Source organism: Panthera onca, chromosome D4, assembly GCF_046562875.1.
Source record: "Panthera onca isolate mPanOnc1 chromosome D4, mPanOnc1 haplotype 2, whole genome shotgun sequence".
Classification (NCBI taxonomy): Eukaryota; Metazoa; Chordata; class Mammalia; order Carnivora; family Felidae; genus Panthera; species Panthera onca.
In genome coordinates this window covers 70,705,682-70,731,734 of record NC_138351.1, presented here as the reverse complement: position 1 = coordinate 70,731,734, position 26,053 = coordinate 70,705,682, and the positions used below count along the sequence as shown (strand labels likewise).

The 26,053-nt window shown below is 46.4% G+C and overlaps 1 protein-coding gene across 12 annotated transcripts in view; it reads left to right on the top strand.

Annotated features, from left to right (window-relative positions):
- EPB41L4B (erythrocyte membrane protein band 4.1 like 4B) overlaps positions 1–26,053 on the top strand; it is a 129,758-nt gene that overhangs the window by 28,278 nt on the left and 75,427 nt on the right. For 11 of the 12 annotated variants that reach the window (XM_060609080.3, XM_060609079.3, XM_060609084.3 and 8 more), the window contains exons 2-5: positions 10,843–10,947; positions 22,298–22,340; positions 23,187–23,265; positions 25,160–25,204. In XM_060609080.3, coding sequence (XP_060465063.1) covers positions 10,843–10,947; positions 22,298–22,340; positions 23,187–23,265; positions 25,160–25,204 — 272 coding nt within the window. Of the gene's footprint in view, positions 1–4,881; positions 5,127–5,357; positions 5,409–10,842; positions 10,948–22,297; positions 22,341–23,186; positions 23,266–25,159; positions 25,205–26,053 lie in introns of those variants that run through there. The other variant, XM_060609090.3, reaches the window with a different exon arrangement.

Genomic DNA, 26,053 nt, shown 5'->3' with positions numbered 1-26,053 from the left:
TGGGGTCATTCTCATGGCAGCCCTGTGAGAGCGGTATTAAAGGAACAAATGAATGCTTTGAAACTCTGCTGCTTGGCCCGAAGATGGTTCTCAACCAGAAGCAGAGGCTGATCAATAGTTAAATCAATAATGCAACACACAGTTGTGCATTTTTGTTTTTAATTTTAAAGAGTGTGAGAGTGTGTGTGGGGGAGAGAGAGAGACAGAGAGACAGAGAGAGAGAGAGAGAGAGAGAGAGAGAGAGAGAGAGAGAGAATCCAAAGCAGGCTCCATGCTCAGCACTGAGCCTGACATGGGGCTCGATCCCACAGCCCTGGGATCATGACCTGAGCCGAAATCACGAGTCAGAGGCTCAACCCAGGTGCCCTCACAGTCTGTTTTAAATTGGTCTGTCCATTACATGCAGTCAGTGTGGCTGTGGCTGTGTTCTGTGGTGGGATGGTAAGACCAGAAATCTGCCTGCCCAGTCCTCAGGCTGCACACCGAGAACCCCTTGCGCAAGGTGGAAGGAGAACCCTGGTTCTCGATGCAGCTGATCAGTAGTGCCTTCGTTCAGTGCCTCACAAACCAAGAGGGCACTTTCTTCTAAGACTCTTCTTCCTTCCTTGTTGATCAAAATTAAGGGCAGTTGGTTTTGTTGCTTCCTCTGATTTCCAAGAGATTGTTAGCCAGGCGAGTCGGGAAATTAATATCATTGTGCTCTGTTTTACCAGAATTGAATTTCCAGGAGCTGCCCAGACTGTTGATGTCCCCCTCCATAGAACGTCTTGGCTTCTGTGTTAGTTTGTGAGCAAATAATGTACTTTGCATCCTGCCACAACTTGCCTGCCCTCCAAACAAATTAGGAATCACCTCCCTACCATAAGGTCTGTTTGCATTGGCTTTGAACCCCAGTCTAGCCCAGGCCATGCATGAAGTAGCCTCTCCGTGTCTGTGTGGTGAATTGGGTTTAAGAAATATTTCTTATTTGCCAGACATGTTCCATGTGTTTGGACCCACAGGGACAAATGAGCAGAGAAGTAACAGAGTAAGGTAGAAAGAACTCTATCCTAAGAATCAGGAAGGCCGGATCCTGATTCTAGTTCAGCCACTTGGGAGCAGTGTGAACTTGGTCACATAATTTCTCTGAGGCTCAGTTTCTTTCTGTGCAAAATGGGGTCATGGAACCTTGGTAAACATTGAAATGCTCTTCAACTGGGAGGTAGAATTTATAAGCTGGACAGCCTGGTCTTAAATCCTCCAGATTATGGATACTGTTATGAGTCCCCAAATCTTGCTGATGGCTGAGATGGTATTTCTCACTCACCAGTGAAAATTTCAGATATTTATTTGGTAAATTCTCATAGTAATTTCAGATATCCTGGAGTAAACCAATTTCTATTTGTTCTTAATGGCTTAGCGGTGTTGGCAACGGGGATAGAGACTCCTGGGCTGTGTGTGTGTAAGTGTGTAAAATAGAGAGCTAGTTTCTCACTAAGAATATAGAAAATTAGTGAGTTATCAAGTTGTGAGGAAGGGGGACCAGAGCTGGTAACTAACCATGAAATTAGTACTTCCTGGAAACAGTTGAAACAGACCTTGAGGCAGGTGCCTTCTGGGAACTGCTGGCCAGGAAGCACTGTGGAGACCAGGTGGAGTTCTGAGAGCTACTCAAACTTGGGGTATTTAAGAACTTGGAAAGGAAGGAATTGATTTCTAGGGACCGACATGGGTTTACAGAAATCCTCCAAACGAGACTAGTCTCAGCTTTTCTTTCTTTCCTTTTTTTTTTTTTTAAAGTTTACTTATTTATTATGAGAAAGAGCACAAGCGGTGGGGGAGTGGGGGAGAGACAGACAGACAGACAGAATCCCAAGCAGATTCTTGCACTGCCACCGCAAGCCCGATGCAGGGCTTGATCCCAGGGCCCTAGAATCATGACCTGAGCCAAAATCAAGAGATGGATGCTCAGTGGACTGAGCTACCCAGGCGCCTCTTGTCTCAGCTTTTCTTTTAAAAAAAAATTTTTTTTTTTAATGTTTGTTTATTTTTGAGAGACAGAGAGAGACAGCATCAGCAGGGGAGGGGCAGAGAGAGAGGGAGACCTAGAACATGAAGCGGGCTCCAGGCTCTGAGCTGTCAGCACAGAGCATGTGCGGGGCTCGAACTCACGAGCCGTGAGATCATGACCTGAGCCAAAGTCGGACGTTTAACCGACTGAGCCACCCAGGTGCCCCTTGTATCAGCTTTTCTTTAAAGGGGATTACTAAACTGCTATAGATCACGGACTCCCTGAACTTTGATTTTTGTTATTTGGCAAAAAACACATTGTGTCATTCCTGTGGATGAGCGAGAGAAAGGAGGTTTGGTTGAAAATAATAATTCCTTTGTGTGTAGAGGATACCATTTGTTTTCTTGCTCTCTTATTTTTTTATTTCACTTCATTTTGTTTGTTTGTTTGTTTAAGCTCCACACCCAACATGGGGCTTCAACCCATGTTGAAGATCAAGAGATGCACGGTCTACAAACTGAGCCAGCTAGGTGCCTCTCTTGCTTTTTTATTAATACAATGGCTTAGCAAGGTTGACAGTGCAGGTAAGAGTACCCCATTTTTCAGATGAAACTGAGACTCAGTGCGGTTGCTAAGGTCATGGTCATATTGCTAGAAAAGAGATAGAGCTGGGTTCTAATCCAACATGTTTGGCTCTAAGAGTCTGAGGGCATGGTCACACTGTATGTTCATAACTGGGTTGAGGCCACCATCAGAGGGGAACCTTTCGTAACATACAACTCAAGAAAGACACCACCCCCACTGGCCACGTGCACCCCTCACCCTCTGCCTGCATTGCACTTCCCACATGTTGTAAAACTGAGATCGGGAACTGATGCATGGGATAATAGCCCAGGACTTCTAATGTTCTTGACGGGATATGTCATGGGCCAGTTTAAATAAGATGACATTTATGTGAATGAATGTAGAAGTTTGCACTCAGGTTTAGAAACTATCTGGGGCGCCTGGGTGGCTCAGTCGGTTACGTGTCCGACTTCAGCCCGGGTCATGATCTCGCGGTCTGTGAGTTCGAGCCCGCGTCGGGCTCTGTGCTGACAGCTCAGAGCCTGGAGCCTGCTTCTGATTCTGTGTCTCCCTCTCTTTCTGCCCCTCCCCTACTCATGCTCTGTCTCTCTCTGTCTCTCTCTGTCTCAGAAATAAACATTAAAAAAATTTTTAAAAAAAGAAACTATCACCACAATCATTTTGGTTTATTTTTTAGCCCATATGTAAAAATGCAGAACTTGATAGTATTTTGTTTACGTAAGGCATAGCACAGTGTGGTATGGTTTCCAAAACACCAGCGCATTAGAGCAGACAGGGTGTCTGGAAGGAGAGATGGTAGTACCAGGGCTCTGCAGACCCACATCCCAGCCGGCTGGAGAGAATTGCCAGCGGAAATGGACCAGGAAGATCAGGCTTCCGAAAAGTCGGTCATTTGAAGACTGTTGTGGGAACTAAGGATTCTCCTTAATCCATCTGCATCAGCATTTGTTTCTTGAGCTTCAGAATGTCCGGTGACGGAGAAGCAAAGATGAACTGGATGGGGTGTCGCCAACAAGAAGTTTAGTAATGACCATTGTGACTTCAGCGTAGCTGTGGGGATGGGCTTGCTGCCAGTGGGGATAGGAGCAGGGATGTAGGAGGGGGGCACCCGGGAAAAGCCATAGGGGTGGGGCCTGCTGCATACGTCGGGTGGGCGTTGTGTTAGGAGAATATGTTTGATTGGAGCCCAGGAGGCATGTGGGGCCCAGGGAAGTAAGACGGGTGGTGTTGGGCAGTATTGATTGTGCAGAGTCTCTGACACCAGGCCGAGGAGCCTGCATTTCATCCTCTGGCACATGTTTTTGTACAGAATAGCGACTGAGATGAGGGCTGTGTTGTGTGCAATGCATTCTGGCAAACACGAGAAAGATGGGCTTTCACAGGGGCGCTTGCTGTGGTCCAGATACCAGGCGGTGTAGCCTGAGCCGTGATGGAGAGAAAAGACAGAGCCCTTCTGAAGACGGATGCAGAGGGGCCTGCTGTCTGTTAACAGAGGTGGAGCAGGTGGACAGAGGGGAGCCTCGCGTGCCAGCAAAGAGAAGGCTCCTAAAATCCTTACACTGCCCAGGTGTCCTGCTTTTCCATTTTAGTTCACAGCCAACGTGTATACATTTGATGGGCACACAGCTCATCTCCTCCTTTTAACCTACCTGGGACACCTGGCATCTTCTTATGCTGTTGAGACTAATGAGATTTGGATGGGTTGCCTTTTTTTATTTTTATTTTTTATTTTTTTAAATGTTTATTTATTTTTGAGAGAGAGAGAGACAGTGTGAAAGGGGCAGAGAGAGAGGAAGACACAGAATCTGAAGCAGGCTGCAGGCTCTGAGCTGTGTGCACGGAGCCCGATGTGGGGCTCGAACTCACGAGCCATGAGATCATGATCTGAGCTGAAGTCAGACACTTAACTGACAGAGCCTCCCAGGCACCCCCGGATGGATTGGCTTCTATCTTTGTTCTTTCAGGGCCACAGTCGACCTGTTACATTGCACTTGGGTCAGGTTGCAGTAAGATATTGTCGGTTGTGTCTTATCTAAGAGGGTCAGGATGGTTAATTTATTTGGGGAGACAGTTAAGACATCAGCTGTCCAGGAGTCTTCCTTATCAGGAGTACGGCTGGCAACCAGTAAATAAACAAAATAAGAACCTCTGACTGGCCAGCAAAGATCTCATGATGTTCATACCTTTCCCTGCTGGCTGCCTGCCTGACCCAGTGTTTAGCTGAGAACTGTGTACTCTTACTTTACACATGATGTTAATGAGCTTGGTTATTTTTAGCTCCTGTCTGATCAGAAGTTGCTGCTCCAGAGAGAGACATACTGACTCAAAACCACTGGTTGCTGGTCCTGGTGAGAAGTGGTGTGTTGAGATGGGTGGAGAGAGGGCTACATGACCTGGAGGCAAGAACTCAGGGGTAGAGCTTCTACCTGTGTTTGGGGACAGCCTGCCATACGTGTCTTGAAGTAGGAGCGTCACCAAATTCCAGAATAGTGATCTGGACTGAGTAAGGTTTTACGCTCAGTGTATTCTGCTTAAGAAGGCCGGGAGAGGGGTGCCTGGGTGGCTCGGTCGGTTAAGCGTCCGACTTTGGCTCAGGTCATGATCTCACGGTCCATGAGTTCGAGCCCCGCGTCGGGCTCTGTGCCGACCGCTCAGAGCCTGGAGCCTGTTTCAGATTCTGTGTCTCCCTCTCTCTCTGCCCCTCCCCTGTTCATGCTCTGTCTCTCTCTGTCTCAAAAATAAATAAACGTTTAAAAAAAAAAAAAAAAAGGCCGGGAGAGAGGAGGCATCAAGCTGATTTGGATGACTTTGCTCCCCAAGAATGGCTTACTCGGTGAGGGCTTTCTGTAGCTATTCGCTTCCAGACTTTGTGACCCTGGTGTACCCCAGCACCTAGAATAGTGGCTGGCACTTGATGAGCAGTTGGTAAATATTTGTTGAATGAATGAATGGATTCATCACAGAGGGGGAGACCTAGTTCGGAGGCAACCAGGAGCAGCTTCCTGTCTCGTCACATTAATGGATCTCCTGTTGTAACCACTAGACAGCACTTCACATAATAGCCACAAAATCGTGTTTGGGTAAATGGCCTTGGAAGTGCAGCACGGCTCCCTAGGCCCTTGTTCATGGAATACTTAATTTGAAAAGATTTTAATGAGTGTGTTCTATTTAGGCCTGCTGCTCGTGAAGTATCTGTCTGTTGTTCGTGTTTTAGCATGGTCCATCCAGAAGATGTGTTTCTTGGCTCTGGAACCCCACGCATCCCCCAGCCGGCCGAGCCAGCCAGCCAGCCAGCTACACAGCAAACAGATGTTTACGGAGCACCTGCTCTGTGCCGGCCAGGAATGTGCTTGGGGGATGGTGAGAAGGAGAGGTGGTACTCAGATGAACACAGCTGGTCCCTGCCCACAGCCTGATGGAGGAGTAAGACAGGAATAAAGGCAGCCTCGGTGCAGGGTGATAAGTGTGTGTGTGTGTAATAAAGGCACGTGCTTGCTTGCGGGAACAGAGGAGGGGGCACTTACTGCCCTGGGTTGGGGGGTGGGGGTGGTGAGCTACGGCTGAAGAGGCTGAGGAAAGAAAGGCTGTTTGGGCTAAGCCTGAGATGACAGTTCATGGGCTTCTGGGGGCTGCCCAAGGTGCATTGTCCTGGCTGGCAGGACAGGTGAGTTACCTGGAGTCTTCTCAGCTACGATTGGACACTTTGTGTCCCCGGGCTGGGAGGAGCAAGAGGTGGTGGGTTCAGGTGCTGTGGCCTAGACTCTCTGTCTTTGTCTGACCTTTCACTCACTGGGACCTCTGGTTGGAGGACCCCTCTATTCCAGCCCTTATAATTTCACCAGATTCTTCTTAGAACTGGAAAGGGCCACTGGGGACTAAAGAGCATAAGGGGTTGGGGAGGTGAGTGGGGGAAGGTGTTTACAGGTGAGTAAACATGGTATTTCCTATCCGCCAGACCCTGCTGTGTCTGCCACCTACCTCCAAGTCCAGGTGAGGGAGGGTTGGCCGATACAGGAGCCAGTCTGACACGGCAGAAGGGACTGGCTGGCCCTAGAAAGGTTCTTTTTTCCAACCTCCACCTTGAACTCCTTCTAGCTGTTGTTGTTTTTTTAAGTTTATTTATTTATTTTTGAGAGGGGGAAAGCGTGAGCCCGGGAGAGGCAGAGAGAGAGAGGGAGAGAGAGAGAATCCCAAGAAGCCTCCACACTCTCAGCATGGAGGCCCACTCGGGGTACGAACTCCCGAACTGTGAGATCATGACCTGAGTAGAAATCAAGAGTCAGACGCTTAACCAACTGAGCCACCCAGATGCCCCTCGCCTTGAGCTCCTTCTAAATTAAGAGCTGTTTTAGAAAGACATCAGGAAAGTAAGACTTGGAATGACTTAGAGAGAAACTTGGACTAACTGCCCTTATTTTACGTGTGTGGAACTGTGTTTTTTCAGTTCATACTCTGTGAGTATTAAAACGACATACCTGGATGGTAAGCCGTTGAACCAAAATAGAGAGAGCTGGGTGGGAAGCAGGTGGGATTCGGGGTCAGCTGAGTTTGGGTGACCCTGTACATTCAGGGCACCATGGCTGATTTGTAGCTGCAGGAGCGGTCCAGGATGGTCCTATGGATTTTGGGAAATTATGAATTGCTTAAGGTCACAGCTAGTGCATCTAGGACTAGCGCATAGAGCTCTCGCTTCCTGCCAGCCCAATTCTGTCTGCCACATCCTGCTGCTAAAGCTCTACACTAACTAGTTCTGTCCCACTACGAAACCCACTAATGAGGGATTGGCTCCGTAATAATAGGCGTTGCATAGTCCAGTAGTGCTGGATAGTAAAAGGAAAGAATACGTCCAGAGGAAAAGTGCCAGAATGGTGATTTTTTTTTGCAGAAAAAAAATTGTATTTGTTGTCTAACGACTGCCAAAAGATCCGTGTTAAAGAATACTTGGGAAGAAAATCATCCGTTTGTCCATCCAGCCTAGCACAGCTATTCTATAAGTTTCTGCAGGCCTTTTTTATCAAGCAGTCCATACAGCACATACATATTTTTAACGTAGAATCACAGCTTCTTATTCCTTTGTGGTCTGTTTAGTTAATGTCGATGTAAGAATTTTCCTTATTTCTGTCTCATCTTTATAATTGTCTGTCCTGAAAGCCCAGCAGTATTCTGGAGTGTTGTTAGGTTCGGCTCCATGGATGTGTCCAGCCCTGTGGTTGGAGTTTGGGTTATTTCTTCTTTTTGCCTCCCCACCCCCAGCTTTATTTCTCCAGTTAAATAATGCTATAGAGAACATCTCTGCACATGGAGCCTTCTGCTGCTCTTGGGTATTTGCCTTCAAGGAGTATTTCCAGGAAGCAAAGAGTCTGACGGTTGGAAGCCAGTGCTGTAGTTTTGAGTTTTTGTTTTTACTTTCTGTTACCGCTGTTTCCTATAGCACAGACACAGACAAATCGGTGAAACAGAGGTGTAGCCTAATGAATTATGGGAAGGCAGACACCCCTGGACCACCCCCCGAGTCAAGAGCTGGGACCTTGCCAGCCCGCTGGAAGTCCGTGGTGTGCCCTCTCCCAGGCACAAATTCTCTACACCCCGAGACCAGCTATTACCCTGACTTTATTGCTTATCGTAACCACTTCTTTACCCTCTTTTCATGTTTTTTCTTAATTTCTTTTTTAATGTTTATTCATTTTTGAGAGAGAGAGACAGGGCGTGAGCCAGGGAGGGGCAGAGAGCGAGGGAGACACAGAGTCCGAAGCAGGCTCCAGGCTCCAAGCCGTCAGCACAGAGCCTGACACGGGGCTTGAACCCACGAGCCCTTAGATCATGACCTGAGTGAAGTCGGACGCTTAACCACCTGAGCCACTCAGGTGCCCCACCCACCCTCTTTTCATGTTTTATCCCCCAAATATGTATCGTACACACTGCATACTTTTAGTTTTGCCTTTTTGTAAAAGGGTCTTTTAAATCTTTTTTTCATCTCTAGGTGCCCCTCGATCTCTCCACTTCCCTGTATTCTGTTTGTTGAAGAAACTGTGTTGTTTGTCCTGAGGAGTTTCCAGAATTTCCCACTGGCTGGATCTTGATGATTGCAGTCCCATGTAGTTTAGAACATTCCTCTGCATTTCCTCCAAGTTGGCAGTTGGATCTAGTGGTTGTATTAGTCCCAGTCTTGATAGTTTTTCCCTGCAGAGAGAGAAGCCTGGGGAGCAAAATTATGTCTTGGGTGGTGGGGTGTTCCTCATCAGGGGGTACACAGTGGCTGGTCGTCTCCTCCTGTGATGTTAGTAGCCCCCGGTGCCCAATGCTAGTGCCTACCATTCTAGAAGTTGAAAAATTGTGATATTGCAAGTCTGTTACCCCTTCTTCATTTTGTTGTTGGTATACTACTAAAAAGAGAAATTCTGCCCATTTGCTATTTTTAATACCTTTATTAAGATGCACGTGCCAGATAATTCACTTACCCCAAGGGTACAATTCAGTGGCTCTTAGTATATTCATAAAGTTGTGCGTCTGTCACCGTGATCCATTTTAGAACATTTCATTTACCCCCAAAAAACCGTGCTCACCTTGGCTGTCACACCACAAATACTGCAGCCCTAAGCAAACCACTAATCTGATTCCAGTCTCCAGCTTTCCCTGTTCTGGACATTTTGTGTAATATGTGGTCCTTTGTAACTGGCTTCTTTCACTTACTATAATGTTTTCAAAGTCCACCCATGTTGTGGTATGTATCCAGGCTTTACTCCTTTTCATGGCCAAATAATACTCCATTGTGTGGATACGATTCTTCCGCATTATGTTTATCTGTGCGTTAGTTGATAGACACTTGGGTTGCTTCCACTTTGGGGCTATTATGGTTAATGCTGCTATGAACATTTTGGTACAGATTTCCGTATGAATGCAATGTTTTCATTTCTCTGGGGTATATATACTTAGGGGTGGAATTGCTGGGTCAGATGGTGGCTCTGTGTTTAACTATTTGAGAACATGCCAGACTGTTTCCCAAAATGGCTATACAGTTTTGCATTCCCGTCAGCAGTATATGAGGGTTCCACTTTCTCCAAGATTTGTTATTTTCTGTCTTTTTTATTACAGCCATCCTAGTGGGTATGAAATGGTGCTGGATTGTGCTTTTGATTTACATTTCCCTAATGACTAATGATATTGAGCATCTTTTCATGTGCTTATCGGGTATTTTTGTATGTCTTTGGAGAACTGTGTATATATCCCGTGTTCATTTTTAATTGAATATATTTTTTATTATTGAGATGTAATAGTTCTTTATATATTCTAGATAGAAGTCTCTTACCAGATATGTGATTTGTAAAAATTTTCTCCCACTTTGGGTTGTCTTTGTGCTTTATTGATGTCTTGGTCCTTTGAAGCACAAAAGTTTTACATTTAAAAAAAAATGTTTATTTTTGAGAGAGAGAGTGCAAGTGGAGGAGGGGGGAGGACAGAGGCTCCGAATCCTGCTCTGTGCCGACAGAAACGAGCCCAGTGTGGGGCTCGGACTCATAAACTGTGAGATCATAATCTGAGCTGAAGTTGGACGCTCAACTGACTGAGCCACCTGGGTGCCCCAAAAGTTTTACATTCTGCTGATGATGCCTGCCTGGTTTATTGTGGGTTTTTTGTGTTTGTTTGTTTCCTTTGTTTTGTTTTTTAATTTAAGTAGATTCCATGCCCAACATGGGGCTCAAACACACAACCCCGAGATCAAGATTCGACTGAGCCAGCTAGGCACCTCTGGTTTATTTTATTTTATTATATTTATTTTTATTGCTTGTGCTTGTGGTGTCATATCTATGAAATCATTGCCTAATCCAAGGTCATGAAGATTTGTGCCTCTGTTTTGAGAGTTTTATAGTTTTAGCTCTTGCATTTAGGTCTTTGATCTGATACTTTGAGTTAATGTTTGTATATCCTATCATCTACTCTTTGGTTACCGAGGGCTGTAGCTAAAGGCCAGATCAATGCTTGACTTTTTTCCCTTCACTTACCAGTTTTCATAATAAGGCTTTGGTTCCCTATTCATCCTACAAAGTTGTTAGTTGGTATTTTGTTTTGTTTTCATTATGAGTAATGAGATTTAGTAATGGGTTTCCATTACAATGAAAATAATTAAATTTTTAAAAATTTATGTACTGTGACATATACATGTATGCAGCATAGAGAGAAAAGTGATTTTGGTTTTTTTTCTCTCTAAAACGTTTTGTTCTTATCCGGCTGTCACATTCTAAATCTTCATCTACTCAATTGCCTTCCAGAAACATGCCAAAGGCCAGGATTTGTTTGATCAGATCGTGTACCACTTGGACCTCGTGGAAACAGATTACTTTGGCCTCCAGTTCCTAGACTCTTCCCAGGTTGCGGTATGTATTTCTTTGATTCGTTTCGGGACACGCTGGTTTTCATGCTAATTGCAGATTCACAGCTGCTAGAGGTTGGTAGAGAAAAATAGGAGTTAGGCTGCAGTGTTGTTGCAGTCACGATTGTTGGGGTGGTGGTGATGGCACCCGTGTGAAATTCATCCATATGCCCCCCGCTCCAGCCCCCCTTGAGGGGGCCAATAACCGGGAGAGGAAGAGAAAGAACCATCCCTGTTGTGCAGGGGAATGCATTCGGGAAACATTTCCAAGCATAGGGATGCAATATGGGCACATTTCTCAAGTAGGTAGAAAGCAGAAGAAATACCATTCTAGAAATTCTTTTAATGATGCTTTCCTTTTTAACTGGCAGAGAGACTGCAGCAGCATCTTCTTGTGGACTCTTGCTGGGTGGAGGGAGCGGGTGCTGTGAACACACTGAATCCCAGCCAGGCTTAGTGGGTGCAGGGGGCCGGTCGGAGCAGATCTTGGCACTGCTAGACAACCATCTTGCAGGCTCCAGGAGGTTGTATTAGGTCAGCAAAGACTTCCCTTGCTTTGCCTGAGACAGACCTGTCCACAGTGGGGGTGCTAGAGGGAGTGAATCTGATGTAGCTCAGAACCACTCTTTTCAAAAGCAGGAATGACTTCAGTCTCCTTCCCCAACAAAATCTGGCTTTGGGTTTCAAAGATAAATTATTCGGTAATCTAAAAATATTTATTGAGGTGGGTGGGGGGGTGGGAGAAATGAAGGGGATTGAGAGCACAGGTATCTCGATGAGCACTGAGAAATGTATAGAGTTGTTGGGGCACCTGGGTGGCTCAGTTGGTTAAGTGTCCAACCCTTGATCTCGGCTCAGGCCATGATCTCACAGTTTGTGAGTTCGAACCCTGCATCGGGCTCTGCGCTGACAGTGTGGAGCCTGCTTGGGATTCTCTCTCTCCCTCTCTCCCTCTCTGTTTCCCTCCTCAGCTCTCGCTGTCTCGTTCTCAAATAAAGAAACATTAAAAAAAAAAAAGTATAGAATTGTTGAATCATTGTGTGCCCAAAACTATTATAACACTGGATATTAATTATAATTGAGTAAAAAATATATATATTTATCGGGCATCAGTTATGCACTGGGCCCTGTTTTAAGCACTGTAGATAAAGTATGAACACATAGATGACAGATGGTAATGAGTGTTAAGAAAAAGAAAATAGAGTAAGCGGATAGACCGAATAAGAGGCGGTGCTGTTTTAGACAGCATATGAAAGGGTGAGTTCCCTGATAGGAGACGTTTGAGTGTACATGGCTAACCTTTTCTACCTAAAGACACCTGTTAAGATACTCCTTGGGGGCTGTATGTGACAATTGAGGCTAAGATGCTCAGAATCAGTGCCTAGAGATTGGGTGCACCTGAGAATATGTGTATGAGGCTGCCGAGTCCAAGATGATGCAGTTATATCCCGGCTGCGGTGTCTTCCTGGGCAGATGCCCCTCTACCCTTCAGTACTGCCTGATTACCAACAGCCCATCCCCTCACCTCCTTGACTGTTGCCATGAACACTCCAGCTGCCGCCTGGAGTTAGTAGACCCAATTCCTTCTCCATTTTCCAGCCAGAGACTCCACCCACCAGGACCCTGGACAAGGGGTGGGCCAGCTTTTCTCTTTCTCCTCCCTGTCCAGTTCTGCTGTCTTTGAGGTTGAGCCACCCAGTGCCCTGCCTTCTGACCTCGCCCTGGTATCTCAGCTTTTCTCTTTCCTTGGGCAACCTGGCAATTCAAGTTGCCTTCCTTTGTAAATGTCCCGGACACTGTTTCCTTGCATTGCAAATTCACTTGGGTAGACCTCACGCACATTCACTTGGGTCCTGTCACCACCTGATCACTCCAAGAGCTGGAATTCTGTTGCTCCCATTCCATGATCACTTCCCTGAATTCCATCTTTGTGGTCCCTCTGCGTCTGGCCTTGTCCCTTAAGGATCCCCTCCTGCCTCGTTCTCCCCTCTCGGGGCCTGGTGAAGCCTCAGCCATCTCGCCTGTGTCCTCACTTGCCCTTTGATGCTCTCTCCCCCATGACTGTCCCCTGGTCTCCCCTCAACACGCAGGTCCATCTGTTTCCTCTGCTGCGTCTCCCAGGCTGGCGGGCATTGTCACGGGCTCGGGTCACAGATCACAGATACAGCAAAGTCCAAGCCCCTGAGCTTCTCTTGGAGCCATGGACTTGGTTCCCCTTGTGAATCTTGACCACAGCCCTCTAGTCCAGTCTCCCCACAGAGACTTGGGGCCTGCATTTGGCCTCTCCTCCTGCTGAGAAGACTGAGGTCATTTAGCTAAAACACCTTGAATTTTCTTCCCCTGCACCTCAGAGTTTTTCTTTCTCTCTGTCCATCCTTTTCACTGTTTGGTTTGACGAAAACATTCTGTTTCTCTAGCATTTACCCCCTATACCTGCATCACTGTTCCATTTCCGGTTGCTTCCTGAGTGCCAGATTTAGTTTGTCTGTCTCCAGTATCCTCCAGTTGTCCCCATCATCTGACACTCATCAGCCCTTCTCTTCCCAGAAACGCTTCTCCATTCTGCCTTCTGTGTGCCTTAACACATATGGTATTTTTGGCTTCAGAATGTCTACAGCCCTGGATTATGAGTCTGACCTGGACCTTGTTCCTGGCTCTGCCCCTGACTTATCTGGGGGCTTTCAGTAAGCCCCCTTTTCTCCCTTGTCCTTATCTGTAAAATGTTTTCTCATCTGTAAAATGGGGTTCTTGGGCCTGTTTCCAAGAGCTCTTTCAGTTCTAATGTTCTAAAGAGAAGGCAGGCACGTCTGCCCCACACTCTTCTCCTGTCAGAAGGGAAAAGATACCATCATTTCTGCCATTAGAGCCACGTGCCTGTTTCCCTGCTGCCATGTCCTCATCCCCAGGTGACCCCTCTCCAGCCACTTGGATTCCCAGAAAGCCAAAGATGTGACTCCATTAGGAAGGACCTGGTTATGTACCCCTGCTCACCGGGCTGCCAGGCGTTCCCGTCTGCCGGTGTCCTGGCACAGCCTCAGCGGGGTCCAGGCGCCCTTCCAAGGCCAGACACCTGGATGCTCAGCCTCTACAGGCCCTGCCATCTTTCCAGCTCCTAGCCCTGAACGTGACATGCTGTTCTTCCCCCACAAAGCAGGTGCAGGGTCCTCATCTACCTGACCTGGAGGATCCGAGGCTGTGCAGCAGCTGCTCCCAGGAGCCTTCTCATTAGTCCAGTTTCTAGGCTGGGCTCCTCACAGACCGGGCTCTGGAGATGCCTGCACTTCTGTGCATGCTTTTGCTTATGGGTTCCCCTCCCGGCGTGCCCTTCCTCACCCCATTTAAACTTCTGGCTGTCCTTCAGGACTGTCTCAGATGGTAGCCCTTCCTTCATGCCGCATGTCCTGAACTTGCAGCATTTCTCCTCCTCTCTGGAAACCTTTGAGCTTCTTTGCCTTCTGTGGCAGTTTGCTCATCTGGCTGTGGGTTCTTTATCTGTGCTTATAAATAGACCTTTCTGATTAGATCCTGAGACTTAAGACTGCTGCTTCTTGGGAACTTTTGTTGACAAGGCATACAACCTAAAACCTCAGTCTTCAGGGGCGCTTGGGTGGCTCAGTTGGTTGAGCATCTGGCTCTGGCTCACGTCATGATCTCACCGTTCGTGAGTTCGTGCCCCATGTCAGGCTCTGTGGTGACAGCTCAGAGCCTGGAGTCTGCTTTGGATTCTGTGTCTCCCTCTCTCTCTCTCCTCCCATCCCCCACTCATGCTCTGTCTCTGTCTCAAAACCAAATAAACATTTAAAAAAAAAATTTTTTTTTAACATCAGTCTTCAGCCCCAGAAGTGACCTTAGAAATTATTTGTCAAACGTTTCTGTCTTGTGGATAGTGAAATGAATGCACTCAGTGAGTGGTACCCCTCAGACTCAAAGTCAGGTTTTACAACTTGAGGGGTAAGTGCTGTATTCAATGCACTATACTTGCAAGCCTGTTTTCCTAACTGTAGCGTGGAGGTGGTGACATCTGGGAGGTTGAGAGGCTCAGCGAGTTAATGGAGGAGAAGGAGTCTTGTAATCTAACCCCAGTGTGGGTCTCCTCTTCCTACCTGAGCATGCTGAGGGGAGACCAGAAGTCATCACGGCTCTCAGAGGTGATGCACTTAGGCTAGCGGGAACCTGCAAGGCTGCCTTGCCTGTGGGAGAAAATTTAGCAGTTTAGGTGATCCCTTTGGGAATGTTCCCTGAGTCAATTTTCTGGGTGCCTGGGATGAAGCAGTTGGTGGCAGGTGTACAAGATGGGGGCTGGGATGCGAACAGTCCCCTTGGCCATTGGCTTATTGCCGTGTGCGGCTCCTGCAAGAAATGACATCCTCACCCTGCCCCTGCATGCAAATCAGAAGGCTGGCAGTGGTGGGGCTCCTGGCACAGCTCTCTGCAGACCCAGCTTATGTCCCCAGCTCCCTGCGAAGAGCCAAGCCTGGTTACCATAGTGCGCTGCCCAGCCCTGAAGCAAGGTCAGAGTCTATCAGCATCGTCTATTTTTAGCAGTTGGGGCTGGGGCCTCCTGTTTCCCTTTTCCATATCAAGGCAGGAAGGCCACCCAGGAGCTTGTTCTGTAGATCTCACTTTTGCACAACTCAAAGCAGGGGCAGGGGTTCTATTTTTACATATGAAAGCTTTCTTCTGAGAGAGGAGGCTCTGGCTTACACCCACCCAGCTTTCTTACGGACCAGACTGGTCAGATTGCTGCTGTTTACTGAGTTCCTGCTCAGGCATCCACCTAAAAACTTTACATAACTCTTATTTAACATTCATCATCTGTGAAACTAGCCATAAAGCAGACCCATTTTACAGATGATGAAGCTGAGGTTCATTAGAAACCTTGTAAAGGTTAAAGTGAGGGACAGAGCCAGGATTCAGAACCTGGTCTCATTCAACAGGCCAGCACTTTCCACCAGGCTACGCTGGTTCCTTTACACGAGGTAGCATCTCATCCACACACACATCCATGTGCATGCGTCCGCCGCCCGCCGGAGGAACCCGTTTAGTCAGTAGCTATTCAGCTGACTTTGCCTTGGAGTTTATTCAGCGGTAGTCCCTGTGGTGCAGAAGTAGGCAGGACACTGTCCCTGCCTGCTGCATTCTCCTGAGGGAGACGGACCATCTCGTTGGTCCCATGGAATACATTGGGGTCTGTCCTCACTCTGGGAGCCTGGAGAGGGAGTGCCTGAGTATCAGTGAGGAGCCCAATGAGGAGTCAGAGGGGAGAGGTATGGCAGGGATCTGGGGCAGGGGTCATACCAGCCCCACCAATCAGGAGCCTCCCTCCCAACCCTGGGGGCAGGTGTGTGGCCATAGGGGTGGTGTTCTGGGGGATGCGGCCAGTTCAAGTCCCTTCCAGAGCCCCTCCCAACATGAAAAGGGAGCATTTTATGGTGGTAAGCTTTGCAGCAAGGAATCCCGAAAAGGTGATTTTTGGCCTTTGTCTCCAGACTTGTGAGATGTTTTTCCTCTGGTCTTTGCAGCCTAGAATCATGTGGATGGGTAATAAGAGGCCCAGGGCTGCGAGGTGAGGTTGACACGGATATGGTGGCTGCCGAGAGGATCATTGGGTGCTAATGGGGCTGTTGCGGCTTCACTCTGGTGTCACATGTGCCTCCTGTGGGGACGCCAGTGAGCTTTCCTACCGTTTCAGATGTACCTGGAGGGAAGTACCCTCAGGAAACACTAATAGTGGGGTATGTTACTATAAGAGACAGGAAACCCTTCCATTTCAATGGTTCCACAGCCACTCAGTGGATTCTTCAGTGTGTCAAGGGGACAGCTCAGTGCACAGATGAGCAAACAGTCTCAGGGGTCTTGCTTATGGCCACACACCAGGTGACTGGCAGAGCTGGCACTCAAACTCTGATCTTCTGCCTCCTCCTATTTTAGTACAAGAAAGTGTGGAACAGCTCAAGAAATGCCACAGGTCTCCCCGCAGCCTGTCTCTGAAAGCTGGCAGGGGGAGGGTTTTCCTGCCCACATGCATATTGATGCTGAATGGAAAGCTATTGATAAAGGGGTCTCTGCAGTTGATTTAGATTAATTCCCAAGGAAACCTCAAATAGCTGGTGTAAGTGAGGTTACAGGGCTCCATCCTGGATGAGAAGGGGAGATCCCTCCTTAGGCAGAGGAGGCACTTCAAGCTGGTGTGTGGTGTGGACCCAGAACCATGGATGCCGCCACAGCCTGATTTCTGATCTTGCCTCTGCCTCACCTACACTGTGATCCCAGACACCTTGCCCTGTGCACAGTCACCTTCATCGGCTCTGAGGCCTGAGCGAGTGATGGACATGACACAGTCCAACGTGTGTTTCTTCCAACACCACCAAGCAATTAATTCTGACGCTCTCTACCTGCAGATAGCCTCACATCCCACAGGCTGAGGGCTCAGTCCTCCAACACTGTTTCCCACCCCACAATTCAGATGCCAATCACATGTCCAGATTGTAACCCGTGCTTTTGCAGTGTCGATGGGAGGTCCCCATGACCCCTCTTGGTTCAGTTAATTTTCTAGGACAGATGGCAGAACTCAGAAGCATTTTACTGACTAGATCACCAGTCTGTTATAAAAGAGGTAACTCAGGAACAGCCAGACAGAAGAGATGAATAGAGCAAGTATAGGGTGAGGCGGGCTGTGCAAAGCTTCTACGCCTTCCCTGGGCATCTGTCCCTCTCCAGGTCTCTCTGTGGGCACCAGCCTAGAAGCTTTCCAAGTTGAGTTTTCATGGAGGCTTTATTACATGGGCACGATTGATTAAATATTGGCCATTGGTGGTTGATTCAACCTCCAGGCCCCTGCCCCCTCCCCAGAGGTCAGCACGGTGAGACTGTAAGTCTCAACCCTCCAATCATGTGGGTGGTTCCCCTGACAACCAGCCCCCATCCTTAGGTGCTCTTCAAAAGTCACTTCATTGGGGTGCCTGGGTGGCTCAGTGGGTTGAGCATCCGGCTTCTGCGCAGGTCATGATCTGAGTTTGTGAGTTCGAGTCCCATGTCGGGCTCTGTGCTGACAGCTCAGAGCCTGGAGCCTGCATGAGATTCTGTGTCTCCCTCTTGCTCTGCCTCTCCCCCACTCACACTCTCTCTCTCTCTCTCTCTCTCTCTCTCTCTCTCTCTCTCTCTCAAAAATAAATAATGTTAAAAAAATTTAAGAAATAAGTCACCTCATTGACATAAACTCTGGTATGGTAGGAAGGAGTTTGTTATGAATGTCAGAACACCTTTCTTGCTCTTATGGCTTAGAAAATTCCAAGGGTTTTAGGAGCTCTGTGCCAGAAACTAAGACCAAATATATATTTCTTATTATAAATCATAGCACACACAGTAAGCTCCAAAAGTGTCCTTTCCCTTCTTTCTCTTCTCATCCTTTGGATATGATTATCTCTTCAAATTCCTTCCAGCTCTAATTTAAATGCAAACTAGACACTCTTTGTAAGCTGAGAAATCTACAGGTACTAGGATGCCAGCTATGACTTCCGACCACTCAGACTCGATGGTGAGGGCTCAGGGGTCATTGAGGCAGGTTTTAGGTTTTCAACCCCTGAGCTTCTCTTGGCCATTGTGGTTCAAGTGCTTCTGTATCGATTTTAGACAACGCAGTGCTACAACCAGCCTTTTACATGTCAGAGTTCCAGAACTGATATACTGTCAGAACAGATGGGCTTTGCCAAATCATCTCCCATCTTGATTTATGGAAAGGGTTTTGCCAGATGGACTTGGATGAGAAATTCAGATCAGAAACCACCTTTCTAATACCTGTTAGAATGTTTGAGTTAAATATCATGCCCTCTGAACTTAGAAATGCACCCGCCTGTCTCCAGTGACTGGTTTAATGGTATGTTAAGAGGTCTGGAGCCATTTGCCTTGGCCTTTGCCGACAGGCGGTGTGGCTATATTTGGTCAGGATGCAGGTGAACATCTAAGACAGGTCTCGCTGATGCTGAATTTAGGCCTCCAAGCCAAGTGTAGGATATGATTTACTAAATGCCATTTGGGGCCATAGTGCCCGGGTATTCATCACGAGGTAGTCTCGTGGGATAAAATAGGACTAATCAGAGTCTGGTCCCCTCCTGCAGCTAGGAAAGAAAGTCAGGTCATTTTGAACTGCCTGGATACCAGATAGGTTTTATCATGTCTTGTTTTAGGATTCTGGCTGGGTTTCTCATCACCTCCGATGCAGGCAAGCAACCTGATCTGAACCTTGTAGGGGCAAGGAGCTTTTAAAAGGAAACTGTTTCTGATTACTTTCCCAGATTCGTGAGCCCCAGACTTTTCACAAGCGTCCATCCTGGCAGGGCCCCGTGGCTGTGCAGGAAGGACAGGGGCCAGCCTGCATGGATAAGGGAGCTCCTTCAGCAGCATGGCCAGAGGGAAAAGCAGTCTGCTGTCCAGCAGGAACACTAGCCATGAACTGTCGGTTAACACCAACCATAGACCACTGGCCAGTAAACCTTGGCCAGTAAATGGCTTGAGATTTTACAAATCCCTGACGGTGATTTTCAGAAGGGGTCATGGGTGTGTCACGATCCCCGAGATCAGTAGGGACATATTGCTGGGTAAGGGGAAAACTTCGGCACTGAATATTTCATGGGCACGCTGGGAGCCTTTAACAAACACTAATGCTCTGAGATTCTGTTTAATGGCTCTTGGGTGGGACCTGCGTCGTTGTGACCGCAGTGGGCAACCAGGGTTGAAAACCACCACCAAGGAAACAACACAGTCGGACTCAGATCAAGATCATAGTTTGACAGTGGAGGGAGGGAAACAGTGGGCTTGACGTGTTCTATTCCAGATACAAGGGGGCATGAGGGAAAGAAGTGGGACAAGCCCCTTTAAGCTGTGAGCCTCTGAGGCTAATGAGATTAGAAGGCTGGTTGCAGAGAACTTTCTTTGCAGGGTAATAGTGAGGGGAAGAAAGAGTTTAGTCATAGCCATTAGTGTGATACTTACTGGCAGGAAAGTAAATATACTTTTATCACGTCTGTATCTGTAATCCTCCCAGGGGCTGAGGTCCGAGGTTTTCTGCTTGATTGAGGGCAGCAGTGATATGGAATTCTGCTAGGGCAAACCGATCATCCCAAACTGCCTGATGGGCAAGCAATGAATTAATTAATGGAAGTGACCACATGACCCACCCCCATGAAAATAATATTGTCATTAAAAGTAAAAAATTATGCAGAAAAGCGAAAAAAGTAAATGGCATTTACAGCCCCACATCCAAAAAATAATGTCTATAAATCCTTCTGGACATACCATAATAGAAAATTATAATTTTATATAAACAGGATCCTGGTTTGTTTGGCTTCTTTTTCTTCAAATGTTGAGCTGTGGGTCTCTTGCCACATCAGTCAATAGGCCTCCATCAGTTTTAAAGGCTGAATAGTATTTCATCATGTGGATGAGCCATTTTTTTAATCCTTCTTTGTTGATGGACATTTAGGTCATTTCCAATTCAGAGCTGTAAACAGTGAGATAAAGCACCTTGTACGAGTGCCTTTGAGATCTGCATCCTGCTGTGCTGATCTTCGTTTCTTAGGTGGTTGCTTAGCCGGAGGGTGGAAATGACAAAAGTCCAGTTCTCCCACTGCACTGCTCACAGCTTATTGTGTTATAATTTACCTGTTATTTGCTTTTGTGTTTCCTTATTCCCCTCCTCCTACACAGTCATAATGGGCTCTTTGGTGAGGGGTAGAGTGCACCGGTACTAATTTAGCCCCACCCTTTCTCATTATTAGAATGTGCAGAGTTGAAGTTGCTTCTGAAAGTATATTGGCAGTCAGCAGAAGGGTCCCTGATTCTGAGCAGCTAATGAGAAACCCACTCTGGCTGTGTCATTCCAAATGTTACCATAATGGTGAGGTTTCAGTGTGTATTGGGTTGACGTGAAGTGGTGGGAAAAATTCCTCTTTGCCTTCTTTTAAAACAACTATGTTGAGGGACACCTAGGTGGCTCAGGTGGTTAAGCATCTGACTTCAGCCCAGGTCATGATCTCCTAGTTCATGGGTTCAAGCCCCGCATTGGGCTCGCTGCTGTCAGCACAGAGCCTGCTTTGGATCCCCTGAGCTCCTCTCTCTCTTTGCCCCTCCCCCCACCCTCAAAAATAAATAAACATTAGGGATGCCTAGGTGGCTTAGTCTGTTACGCGTCCGACCTCGGTTCAGGTCATGATCTCACAGTTTGTTGGTTCAAGCCCCGTGTTGGGTTCTGTGCTGACAGCTCAGAGCCTGGAGACTGCTTCAGATTCTATGTCTCCCTATCTGCCCCTCCCCCACTCACGTGTTTTCTCTCTCTCTCTGTCTCTCTCTTCCTCTCTCTCTCTCAAAAATTAAAAAAACATTAAAAAAAATTATATCGAGGGGCCCCTGGGTAGTTAGTTGGTTACGAGTCTGACCCTTGTTCTCAGCTCAAATCTTGATCACCAGGACATGAGTTCAAGCCCTGCGTTGGGCTCTGAGCTAGGCGTGGCACGTACTTAAAAAAAATTACATCAAGCATGTATTTATTTCTTAAGAATCTAATATGGGACTGCTGGGTTCCATGCTCGGAGCCTGGCATGGGAAACGGAAGTGATTGAAGGGCACCATCCCTGCCCTCCAAGGGCAGAGGCCAGAAGCATAATGGTCCTAAATGCTGTTTTCCATGGAAGTCAAGTTGCTGAGGCTCGTCAGAACTGTAGTATCAACAGAGACATTATAGAGAAACTTGCATATAAGAGAAATGGTTTTGCGATTTCTGGGGGTGGCAGATAGGACCCAAGTGTTTTTCTGATGAAAATGAGAGGAAGTTGGAATGTCCTCATTGACCAGAGCACAGTTATCTCTGGCAAATCCCTGCCTGCCTTCCCATCTTCCTTGGGGGTCGTGAATTTTGGCTTTACAATTTTAGCATTGAAAACGACAAAGCTACAAGACCCATGCGTGATCAGAGATTCCTGGCAGTGTGGCTCGTGGTCTTTACCACACTGATGGTGACTTGGGATAGTTGCCGAAGTTTGAGCATGATTTGAGAAATTCAGCTCTTCAGACTAGAAGAGCCGTCAAAGATCAGTTAGTTACAGCTCTTTGAAAAAGAGACACCTCTTTGAAAAGCTAACTTTCCCAAGAAAAAAGGTACTTAATGTGCATAAGCACAGATTTTTTTTTTTTTAAATACCATCCCAAGCAGTTTGCCGATCCCCAACCTCAGAACCCTGATCTGGTCCAATGCCTGGTTTTATGGGGAGAATTACTAAGGTTTATAGAGGAGGGTAAATGTGGGCTCTATATGGTCTTGCTGATGAACTATTCCTAAAGAAACTTTTTCTTTCTTTCAGCACTGGCTGGACCATTCCAAACCCATAAAAAAGCAGATGAAAAGTAAGTAAGCAGAACTTAGCCTACTCACTTATTTCTTTTATCAGAGAGTAAAACTCCTTTGCCAGTGTTTTGAGGTATTATGTTTTCATCAGAACTTGGGAGCGTTTTAAAATAGATTCAGTTTTAAGTGAATGATTTTTCATTTCTTAAGGCTGGCCAAATGTTAGAGTTTAAAATTTGGATAAGAGTATTCGGTAGATATTAAAAAACAGACTATGCTCTCATTTGAAATCAGGCACCCCTGCCAATGAGAACTGATTAATATGCTCTTCACAAGCATGACTTTACGCCTATTATATTCATTTTCTAATGAGTTGTAAAAGTAGACTCAGAGAATGGGAAAGCAGGAGTTTTTGACAGTCTGGTCCAGCTCTCTGGTTTTACGGGTGCAGTAACCACATTTCTTCAGTGTTATTTATGCATGGGTAATTTTTAAAAAGTGTAATACTTTAAAGTGTTCTTACTGTATTTTTGGATTACAGAACCCTTGCTGTTTATATGTCACTTTCCTTTAGCCCACTTAGTATTTTGTAAAAAGTTAGTATCTGTTTGGAATATCTTGGCAATTGGGTGAAAGTAAAATGTCAGCTCTTAGTAATTCATCTACATGGTTAGGGTTTTATTCCAGAATAAGTTACTAGCTAAGCCGTCTTTGTCAATGCAAAAGTACATTTTAGTCTTCCAAATGAAAGGATTGAAAAGAACTCTCTAGCTGTGTATGTCCCTTTGTGCCCTCCCGGTAGCAGTGAATGTATTACTAGATGTAACATGTGTTTCCTTTTGTCCATTCTGTGATCTTCAAAACTGGGGAAAAACATCTTCAATGTTCCATCTCCCTATGTTCAGTTGGACCTGCTTATGCTTTGCACTTTCGAGTTAAATATTATTCTTCGGAACCGAACAACCTTCGTGAAGAGTTTACAAGGTAGGACCAGATGCAGAACACGACCCCCTCTCCACTGTAGTACTTACCTTATAACTTATGGGTCCTCTAAATTTGGGGTCTGCCTGCTCTTCTCTCTGCTGACTTTATATGCTGAGCAAGAGCTATTCGTATTTCCCTTGTGCTTATCCCTGTATTCTGTTGAAAATCTACCCTTGGCTTAGTTTGACCTTTTTCCCAGTGAATCAAAATTAAAAGATTTATTTTCCGGTCACATTTCTGTTTTGTGGGGCTGTGGGATACACTGGTTACTCGTTTCAAGGCACTTTATTTTTGTCTCAGGTACAAAAAGGGAAGGCAGGTATTAGAAGAGCATTTCTCAGTCCCAGAACGCCGTCTTATTTTTTTTAAGGGGCTGCACAATGTTCCCTTGATTGCTACAATATCAAAGTTGTTGGAATCCCTTCATGTCATCTTTCAGCCCCACTGAATTTCTTTTAAGGTGTGCCCACGAGTGTCTGCCCCTCCAACTTCAGAAACAGTCTTGAAGCAAAAGAGGCTTTAAAAACATTTTAAGTATGGCATTTCTCTCCAGCCACTCCTCTGTCAGCAAGATCCTCTACCCAACCTTCAGCTGCTTTGAATGTCCCCAGAACCCCCTTGTCATTTGTGTGACCGGCAGTAGTGACGACATGTCAGCCCCTGGTGGTGGCCACTCACCTGGAGATGACCGCCTGACTAACACTTTAAAGACTGCTTATCACCATTCCCTGCCCTGGACAGGCCTACTGGGCTTCCACGGTTAGGTTTTCCTATAGGAATTGGAAGTTCTGGCTGTATTCTGCACGGTATTCAGCACCGTGTGTTCTCTCCTTGATGCGAGTACTCAGTTCAGTGGTGGTTAAGCAGCTGTCAGAAGCAGGAACAGTCTAGAATATACTAGAACCTTCAGCTCCCCGATCCTTTGATCTCTGGGTCACTCACATTCTCCTGTATCCATTCCAACAGAGAGTGACTATCTGCATTGTTTTCAAAGTTCAAGTAGATTATTCTAGAGTTCCTCTTCAGAGTCCTTTATGAAACGTGCTCCTTCTAGCCATCATCCAAGCTATTGATTCTTAACCAGGGTTGTGTGAATCAGAAACACCTAGGAAGCTTTTGAGTAAATCACATTCCTGGGGACCACTCTTGCATGTAAGACTGATTCCATAGGTATGGAGCAGAGCGTGGGTAGCTTTGGCTTTTACAAAGCACTATAAGTGGCTCTGTTGCCCACGTCCTCCTGGTAAAAAAGAAAAAAAAAAACAGTTAAGCAAAAACACTTAAATTTTTTTTTTTTACTTAGGTGAACTCCACTTGTGTTATTTGCTGCCTCCTCTCCCCATTTCTCATTACCCCATAACCCGCTGCAGCCCAGTTCCAGGATTTTTGTTTTGCATGCGTGTGTGCGCGCGTGCAGTTAACCTGCATCAGAAAAAAGCCTCAAGCAGTTGCTAACTACGGTCAGCTGTAAACTTTCTGATACCAGCAGCTGCGCTCTTCCCGGAATCTGCTGGTGGGACTGGCTGAGGGCCAAGTCCAGTGGCTCCTCCCTGTCTGTCTGATTGGACACGTTGCATGCCTGCGTTTGAGCTCTCTTCTCAAGCTCCAAGGGTGCTGCCGAGGCCATCATTGGACTGTAGAGTGTGTTTCATGTTCCATCCCCCAAGTATCTTGCGAACCCTGTACATGCACTCACCTGCCTAGCTAGGTTCTGGGATGTCTTCCTAGAGACTCAGGAGGAGATGCTTCCACCAACGTCCTCATTTGATTCGGACTCCTTGTTACAATGCAGAATTCTGGGCTGTGCGCGGGGCGGGATTTGTGATGGGAAGTTGGGGATTGGAAGCGGTTGGAAAAGAGTACGCCTCTGTTGACTTTTCTGTATGTTTGTCAGGTACCTGTTTGTTTTACAACTCAGGCATGACATTCTTTCAGGAAAGTAAGTATGTTTTTGTTCTAACTCTTAACCCGGGATAGATCATAGTGTATTTCTAAATCACTGTTGTTGTTGTTGTTGTTTTAACTCTTTTACCCTTGTTCCCTTTTCAAAATTCAAAAAAAGTACACCAGGCATTGTAAAGTGAGTCTAATCCTTGTATCGCTGTCATCATCATCTTATTTTAAATGATTACTCTATGGCTTGAAGCATTTCCAAGAGCATTGAATATCTTAAGTGATGTGCATTTGGGAATACTTCTCTCCCTGATCACATCACTGCCCCATTCATAATGGCTTTTGTCGTATTTGCAAGCAAGATACGTTATTAGTATGTATACACTTACAAGTATTTGGAGAGTCAGAAGTCTCATTCATCACCATCTGCATTTAAGCAACGTAAAGAGGTTACGTTTTGATTCTGATAGGAGGTTTAGACATCTCATCTCATTTCCTTCTCCCCCTCTTAAAAATGGTTTTTCAATACCAGGCCTCTGGCGACAGTGATTGTTGAGCCCAGGAAGCATTGGCATTGACGTGGTTGGTCTCGCGTGCAGTATTTATTTTAAAGATACAAAATTTCAGTGGTCATAGCCTTCACAGTTGTGTCATTTCTCAGCATACGTATCGACTATTTTCTATTACGTGAAAAATGAAGACTCTGCCGAGTCTAAAAAGCGATACCTGACGTTGATGAGAACACATTTTGATTTTGAATACAACCTGAAAGAAATTTGAAAAGTGATTTCCGAATTTGCAAACTCTGAATCGCACGTAGGCTTTCAAAACCTTAGTGGAATCTATATGACAGCACAAGTAGATTGTACAGTGTATACATTTGCCTTATTCAGCC